Raw genomic sequence first — 9,285 nt, 5'->3', positions numbered from 1 at the left:
GTCGGCCCTGTCAATGGCGCACTTGCTTTTTCACCGGGAAGAGCGCCACTCTTCCATAATCTTCCCCCATGCTCTGCCCTTCGCCGGCACCACTCCTCACATATCTTCCCCGTAGCCGCCACACTAACCTCCCATCGGCCATGTCAGGGTGGCCGAGCCCGCCTCGTGGACCTTTCACGGCGAGACTGAATAGGACCGCACCGGGAGAAAGTTATGGGAGAGGGTGTGGCACTACTCCGAGTCAGTCGAGGTGGACGCTCTCCATAAGGCTGTATCAGCCATCAGCGCAGAGCGCCTCCCTGCTTCCCACCGCTACCTTGCCCGCATGACGATGGCGGCCATGGCTGGAAGCGCTCATGGAGGGCTACACAAGGACACACAAACGTTCGTCAACCGCCTGACTGCGGAAGTTTAAGCAGCCGAAGCATCGAGATCACTTCCAAACGAAGGAAGAGGCCGAACTAGTTGAAATTGTAGTAGAAATCCTAGTTCACATTGTAGTAGAAATCCTTGTTGAAATCGTTTAGATATCTTTGTTGAAATCCGAGTAAAAATCCTTGTTGAAATCAAGTTTGAAACTTCTTCATTGTTGTTTGATGAGATGGGGAAGAAAGAGGTCTTGTTAGCCAATGACAAACCGATTCCACATGGAGAATGTTTTGGAGGCTATGTTTATGGCGATTATATGTTTGCGCAAAGGCTCGCCGGCCTCCAAAACGTTATGAAGTGTGCTCCATATGCAATATGATGACTCTACTAGAGTTGCTCTTATCTTTTCTGTTTGAACTGGTCAGTTCTGTTTAATCATGTGTTGTTTGACGATTGAACACCTTAGCCTTGCCCAAGACACCCTTAGGGATATCGAACACTATGAATTCAAATTTATGTGGAGTAACTCAATAAGAAATATTATTTCTCTTTGCTTTATCACTATAGTGATGTTCTTTGTATTTTTTTTAATCTGTAGAATATCATGCGTTTTTACTTTTGTGAGCCACATGGATTTTTGTAGTGTTTTTCAGGACGTCGCTTTACTGGAATAGTTGTGATTACTAGCACAATGCTCGTGCGTTGCTATGAAACTATACAATATGAGGAGTTAGGTCACTGGCTTAGAAAGTCGTTAAAATACATCGGTGTACTGCGGCCTTTGCGTGCGGTTCATGGCTAAAAAGAGAGAAAATACAACGAAAGATCATGCAACATGAATTGGAGAAATCTTAAGTGGTCACAGTAGGTCCTTTGCAAGACATAATAACATTCGAATGTTGAAACATATGAGAATAGACATTAGTAAGTTGTCTGCACAAGATCATGGATCGGGTAGGAAGAGAAGGTCTATCGTCGCTTTGGAATCACAGTTTGTTCACTCTCTTGTTCTGTGATACACTGGAAGAACTTGGTTGGGAAGAGAAACAGAAAATAAGAGCATAAGTTTGAGTTGGAGTCACATTTCTACATTTGTTATTTGTGTCTTCTACTACCTCTCTAACTTAATATAAGACGTTTTTTGACACTATGACAGTGTCAAAAAATGTCTTACATTTAGTTACAGAGGGAGTATATGTGTTGTTAGGTCTCACATGTTAGTAAAAGTACATTTGTTTATTTTTGTCTCTTGAAGGTTGTTAGTCCATACATGTGGATAGGGGTGCATTCGTTTATTGATGAAGGTTGTTGGTTCCACGTGTGAACTCACCACCAACTTCAATCTTTATAAGTAGGAAAAGATAAATAAAATCATTTTTTACTATCTAACTCATCTAACCTTCTTATTTTGGCACTGCAGAGGAATTCGAAACTGACAGTGAAGATTCTGATGTTAGTGGTTCTGAAGGAGAGGACACATCTTGGATTTCATGGTTCTGTAGCTTGCGAGGCAACGAATTCTTCTGTGAGATTGATGATGATTATATACAGGATGATTTCAATCTCTGTGGCCTAAGCAGTCAGGTGCCATATTATGATTATGCACTTGATCTCATCCTAGACATTGAGTCTTCTAATGGTGAGATTGTTTCTTCTTAAGAAGCTACTTTTTTTTACTGTAAATACTAAATACACCAGTAACAGTGTAATACAATTGACATGTTATTTCTGTTCGGATTTTCCCCCCACTTTTCAACCTTGAACTCTAAAAGTGCTTGAAATACAACCTTGAACTATTGAAACTGTCCACTTAAAGCTCAAGCGGTTTCACAGGCGGTGGTTTTGACTGATGTGGAAGCCACACAGATGCAGCCTCAATGCCACGTCGCTGCATGCCATCAAATTCCATTCTTTTATCTGTTTGTACAATTCTGGTATTATCTTTTCGTGAAAGTTTTTAATCCGGATGGTATAGTTTGTTTTAGAATTGCTCGTGGCTTTAGTGCTTGTTCATGGTGGTGACATGCCAATGGTGTGGATGACACGCGGCATCCATGTTACCAAAAAGAATTCTGAAACCGTCCAAGGGTGAAAAGTGGGCTATTTCAGTAATTTGCGGTAGCAATTCAAACGGTTTTAGAGTTCAGCTTGAAAACTGAACTTTCTCCAAGTTTAGGGTTAAAAAGTGGACTTTTTTCCTTGCTAATCTTATCATCCATTATTTGTATTTTCAGATCACCTACTTATTTCTTTTAATAACATCTTTGTTTATGTTCACCAATATCATTTCATAAAGAAGCAAAATTCCAGTAACTTGTGTATATTCCAGCAACCTGTGTATATTCATCCTGCACTCTAGTACCCACAGAAGGTACTGTTCAGGTTTGCTATTGAATTCATCTAAGTGGGGCCATTTTTGTACAGGTGATGTATTCACTGAGGAGCAAAATGAATTAATTGAGTCATCTGCAGAGATGCTGTATGGTTTAATTCATGCACGTTACATCTTAACCAGCAAGGGTCTAGCTGCAATGGTAATGCATGTTTTAATCCTATGCATCAAGATACAATTCTTTCGTACCAGAGTACTGAATTACTACATTTTCATTTGTTGCAGTTAGAGAAGTTCAAGAACTATGATTTTGGCAGATGCCCTCGAGTATACTGCTGTGGTCAACCCTGTCTTCCAGCAGGGCAATCAGACATTCCTAGGTCAAGCACAGTGAAGGTGTTTTGTCCAAAATGTGAAGATTTACACTATCCAAGGTCCAAGTACCAAGGCAGTATCCTTTGGATTTTTCACTCTGCTCAAATTATTAGTACTCCCTCCGATCCGAATTAATTGACGCAGCCTCTGTACAATGTAAAATGGACGTTGTATAGAGACTGCGTCAATTAATTCTGATCGGAGGGAGTAATATACTAATATATTCATCCATCGTAAGAGTATTAACTTGTGTGGCCCATGAAACAAGGTCTTCACAAATTATGATTTCTTATGTAACTTTTGATGCTGTTTCGTGGGAATTTTAGCTAAGATGTTTCCGTCCACCTGTGGTAAGATTCTTGTGTGTCCCATCCCATGTGGTTTCTTATCAAATTGTCATTTCCACATGTAAAGTCTGAAACTACTGAAATATATAGCCCTAATAGTGAAATGCCACTATGGTTTCTCCATCACAACAGTACTGTGGTATAATCGTATAGAAAAAGGTTTAGGTAGTAATTTGTGGTCTGCATAAACATGATTCAACTCTACTTCATCCTGCATTTTGGACCTTTTTGTAGTTTGTGTTACATATTTATACATGTGTTTGGTGGTTACAGTTATACTAGAACAAAATATTGTACCGCTGTTACATCCTTGACTCAGCCAAGACATTGATGGAGCATACTTTGGTACGACATTCCCTCATCTCTTCTTGATGACATACCCACACCTGAAGCCACAGAAGCCATCACAGCAATATGTTCCAAGAGTTTTTGGCTTCAAACTTCACAAGCAATCATGACGAACTTTTACCAGTGAGCGCTATTTGTTTTTACCTAGTGTTAGAGATGGAACACCTTGGCCTGAAAATGTTGTGGCCTCTTGATTCGAGTACTCGCGAGCTCGAATCTTGCTGTAAACTGCTGAGCAACTGTATCTGTTTTGTTGTATGACTGTTGTGTAATCTAGGTTTCCTCACTTGATCAATCTATGCACATTTGCATGTTAGCAGGGTGTTTTTCTGTGTCTGAATCGGATACATCTAGATCACACCCTAGCAAGTTAGTTTCCTATGTTATTGTGCGATTATTTTCTGGAGTTGTTTGTTCTCCTCCTTTGGTCTAAAGTACCTTGTCGTCTAGTAAGGCACTTCAATCTTCATCGCGTATTTGTGTTCGACATTGCCTCCCAAGGTTTTGGTATATGGTATATGCAAGTTCAGAGTTTTCATGTTAGTATATTGCTGGAGCTTAACGTTGAGAAAGTATACACAAATTGTAAAGTAATTTCCTCGGTAGGTTTTTTGAATGTGCAGAAATACAATGTACTCCCTCCCATACGTATCAGGGACCCGTATGTACCGGAGGGAGTAGTTCTTTCTCCTGCAAATAGAAAGAAAAAAAATGGTACTGTAGGGGATTTTACGTGTTATTATAATATATAAAAAATAGGGAAGAGACGTGCCTGATGTTGGATCAAGATGGTGATGAGCCAACATGTTGGCCCATTTTCTCCATGATTAGTTGAAGCAAACACAGGGTATCACTGTCATACTAAAACCCAGGACCAATTGCCTATTCTGATTCATGATACTTGGACACCTTACATTAAATAATCCTGTGGCACACGTAGGATACTATCCATCATGCCATGGGTGTGGATAAGCATGGCGATGTTCAACATCACCGCACCACGACGAACACGTCCTCTTTTGACCAGATGACGCCTCAATTCTCAACAAATTATCATTCCCTTTACGTTGTTCGATGATTCAGGCTGAACATGTGAGTTGATGGAATATTCCCAAGACACGACTCTGCTGCCCTCAACTCAACTCATGAGTGATGCTATAATACAGCTCCGCCAGTGCATAGACCATACAACTATACTTAGAAACGATCTCCTCTTGAGCTCGCAGCTCCAATCACTGCACCACTAAACTTAGCAAGGACGACCTCGTCGTGAGCTCGTCGCAGCACTTCACTTGGACCACCACATCCCCGTGGTACTGTGCGCTGCTAAACTTAGAAACAGCATTCATCTTCGCACTCAATAGCTTGCCCGGGCCACCGCAAGTGTGTGGCACTGTCGCCGCTAAACTTAGCAGCGGTTTTGTCGTGAGCTCGTAACTTGAGCCACCAAAACCATGTGTGCCCCGGCCCTAAACTTAGGTAGAAGTGGCGCTCGTAACTTCACTCGTCGCAGGCCGCTCACTGTGACCTGAAGCGCCGTGGCCACGTGTGCTGCGCCGCTAAACTTAGATACTATCTTGTCGTGGGCTCCTAACTTCACCCACTCTGGCTCAACCATGTACGCACTAGAGCACACCACGAGGACCCACACGCGGATGTAGGGCGATACTAGGAAGTACTTCCTCTATTTCGTAACGTAGCGCCTTTTTTTTTGAAAAGTTAAACAATGCAAACTCTGATCAAGCTTATGAAGAAAAGAATCTACAAATAGAATACTGGCTGCATAACGAAAATGGCAAGTTTTTTTGCCTCATTTAAAAAAAAAGAGATATATCATGAGATTTATTTTCATGCTGTATGTATTTTTTATATTATAGATACAGGTAATTCTCTCTATAAATCTAGTCAAAATTTGCTAATTTTGACTTATTTCTTTTTAATACACACTACACTATGAAACGGAGGAAGTAAAGACCAAAATGACCGAGGGCTCGCTTTTTTTGCAGGGAAATATTCTAATTGTGGGCCGGTGATGACAACCCCATCTATTTCCATTGTTTTCCTTGCATAGACACATGACAAAGCCAGATCCAGGCAAGGGGAAGGCACACGGAAATGGGAGACCTCCAACGTGCTGGCTCTATCCGCCTGCCACTTTTCATCCTTGGGTTCCATGTGCAGGCAAACAGACCTGCAAAACCTAACAAGTAGGAGTACACCACGAGTAAAAGCGTGAGTTTGCTAGCTAAATGCATGCATCCCACGCTAAGTCGCTGTGATCTGGTAGCCCGTGTGCCTGAAGTTTTTTTTTAACCTGTGTCTGAACTGTTTCTTGGTTTTTTTAGGGGATTTTCTTGGTTTCTTTTGGTTGGTGAGAAAAGTGTACTACTCCCTTCGATCCAAATTAATTGACACAATTCGAATAAAACTTCGCAATTCTAGTGGTATTATATTTAGCATTTTGTCTGCTATGACGTTCGTGCATAAGAAACTTCACACATACGACGTGTGCATTGTCTTCATGTTTTTAAAGTACGTTACTTCCGATGCACTAGTACTGTTCAGCTTCATTTAGTATTCTCAATAATTGCAATTTGATTGGGTTGTAAACAAGGGACAAACGCTGCATACATCAGCAAAAAGCGCTAAACGGAGTTCTGACAAGACCATGGCTGCCTAAGACTAGCCACAATGGGTAGTAATATAGAATAGTAACAATACCCATATTACTCCTCCTTTCCGGTTTATAGGGCTTATCTTAAAATTTTAGTTTTTCCATTTTATAAGGCTCAATTTGGTTGTTCCTCATCATATGTTCAGATTTCAAGATGCATTAAATCATTGCATGCAAATATTAAGAGAAGATTGACCAATGCATGTACTTTATGCATGCTTGCATTACAATTAATGCATTGATAAACACAATTTTTTGAGGAAAACAAGAGCATTAATTTGGTGTTTTTGCAAACTACAAAAAATATTCCACCACTCACCATCTACCTTGGTTGATGAGATTTTTGAATTGAACCCTATATACCGGAAAGGAGGGAGTACTAGTCTATTTTACTATCTCTATAGTGGGGAGTAACATATGTGTGGTAACATGCAACACTTCATTTATTAGGCTATAGACACATCTTGCCTTGATATGTGTGATGTTACTCATACTACTATAACTAGTTATGTTACTACCTCCGTCTCGGTGAATAAGTCATTCACGTAGTTCTAGGTCGACAATTTAACTATCTAAATATGTATTATACGTGATAAAAAATATATATTTAGAAACTATATCCGTGTAGAAATCTTGTGATATATTTTTCATGACATATACCACATATTTAATGCCTTAAATCGATGACCTAGAACTACGCGAATGACTTATTCACCTGGACGGAGGTAGTACTACTTTCATCTCTTTCTTCATTCATTGCTTGCCACATCATCTACTTTATCTATGTTACTACCTATGTTACTCCCACTGTGGGTAGTTTAACAAGTATGCATCCATTTCTTCGCCAAGTATTTCCGGACGGAGAGAGTATTTACACTAGATAATTACTTATGCGTGGCAACGAGGGAATGCATATTTTGTTAGGTTAGCCCGTGAATTAAGTGTGCATATTAATTTTGTTAAGTTAGCCCGTGAATTAAGTGTGCATATTAATTTTGTTAAGTTAGCCCGTGAATTAAGTGTGTAAATATAGTTGTTAGATCAACATAATTTTATTTGACAGTAAACACTTGTTTGATAATCATTTATTGGCTTACAAACATTCGATGTGGGGCGGTTGAGGCGGATTTTCCTTCCAGAACATAGATAGAGTGGACATATGTCATGTTGGACGAAGAACGAGTGGACAACTGAATCTTACATACTTTCAAGAGACGAAACACGCCGGCAAGAGTAGAGAAAACTCAAAACTGAGTCATTTCATCACATTGGTCAAATTCGCATAACCCCTAGCGAACAATATTCTTCGAGTATTCACACTGAATGTTGTTTAACCACTTAAAGGCCTCGCAACAAAAAAAGTCTCACTCTAAGAATAGTTTTTCTTCCTGCAAAAAAAAAACTTTAGCAAACTATTTAAAGCAGGTAAATTTTAGAAGAAAAAAGTACATTGTAGACGAGGTCTAAGGGCCCCTTTGACCCGCAAAACTTTAAACACAATAATACAATTTCATCCCATGTTGAAAGACATGCCTAAATTTATATTTAATTTCTCAGAGACAAATATAGGAATCTTTCACGATGTTCCTGTAGATAGACTTTTTCTTTCAAATATTGTACGAAGAATATTTCCCCATATTGCAAAGCCCATAAAAAAACACAAAAGTAGAAAAACAAATAAGGAAAGCGTCCGTACAATTTGACATTCCGTCGAACTGAATCGAGGGGACCATCTCCGCAAAAATAAAATAACCAAACTGTTCATTTTCGGCTAGGATCTACTCCCTCCTTTCCGGTTTATGGAGTTTATCTCAAAATTTTAGTTTTTTCATTTTATAAGGCTCAATTTGGTTGTTTCCCATCACATGTTCAGATTCCAAGATGCATTAAATCTCTGCATGCAAGTATTAAGAGAAAATTGACCAATGCATTGATCAATGCATGTAATTTATGCATGTATGCATTGCAATTGATGCATTGATAAACATACTTTTTTGAGGAAAACAAGAGCATTAATTTGGGTGCTTTTGCAAACTCTAAAAGGTATTCCACCACTCATCATCTACTTTGGTTGGTGAGATTTTTGAATTGAGCCTTATAAACCGAAAAGGAGGGAGTATTTGATTCAATGGAATGTTAGGGCATCTATGATTCGCATAATTTGTACAACACATGAATAGAGAAAAAACATGAGAATGAAGTTGCATGTCGTCTTCGATACTACATGATTAATATGGCCGTTTGATTGTGCGCAGGAAAACGTAGAATTATTCACATAAGGTTAGAGTGGATGAAAATTACCATATGGTAGGTACTACGTACTCGCTATATATGAATCCCAAGGTATTTTTTTTATTTATGAATTGTAATCCTATGAAAAAATATAAGAATTAGAATCCTCCAGAATCCGTCTAGGATTCCTTTGAATCAAAGAGGCCCTTACGGTTAAAAGTTTTCATGAACCATACGTAGATGCCTTAATTATCACACTGAAGTTGTTTGCATTAATTACACTAATCACCCGTTGCACGGGGAAGAAGGAAGGAAGGAAGGAAGGTGGAGAAGAAAACCAGCGAGAAGACAGGGAGCAAGAGAGAAAAGACCCGAAAAAACTGGTGCTGAAAAGCGAGGAGAAAAGCGTAGAGAAGGCGGCAGCCCCCCCTCCCTCCCCTCCTCCCCGCCCCGCCCATGTCGACACCTCCTCCTCCGGCCACCACCACCTCCCCGCCCTCCTCCCCCAATTCCAATCCCAAATCCGATCCCAATCCCGGCCCCAACTAGATGCACCACCACCACCTCCCCGTCGCCGCCGCCGCCGCGCCGGACGCGGCCGCGGGGCC

At 40.2% G+C, this 9,285-nt stretch overlaps 1 protein-coding gene across 1 annotated transcript in view; it reads left to right on the top strand.

The window, feature by feature from the left end:
• Positions 1-4,087, top strand: part of LOC123128199 (putative casein kinase II subunit beta-4) — a 6,472-nt gene extending 2,385 nt beyond the window's left edge. The window contains exons 2-5 of the mRNA XM_044548137.1: positions 1,790-2,008; positions 2,794-2,903; positions 2,987-3,152; positions 3,748-4,087. Coding sequence (XP_044404072.1) covers positions 1,790-2,008; positions 2,794-2,903; positions 2,987-3,152; positions 3,748-3,881 — 629 coding nt within the window. The 3' untranslated portion in view covers positions 3,882-4,087. The remainder of the gene's footprint in view (positions 1-1,789; positions 2,009-2,793; positions 2,904-2,986; positions 3,153-3,747) is intronic.
• Positions 4,088-9,285: the final 5,198 nt, after the last annotated feature.

The sequence above is a fragment of the Triticum aestivum genome, chromosome 1B, assembly GCF_018294505.1.
Source record: "Triticum aestivum cultivar Chinese Spring chromosome 1B, IWGSC CS RefSeq v2.1, whole genome shotgun sequence".
In the NCBI taxonomy this organism is placed as follows: domain Eukaryota; kingdom Viridiplantae; phylum Streptophyta; class Magnoliopsida; order Poales; family Poaceae; genus Triticum; species Triticum aestivum.
The sequence above is the reverse complement of the archived record's forward strand: the minus strand, read 5'-3'. Positions and strand labels throughout refer to the sequence as shown.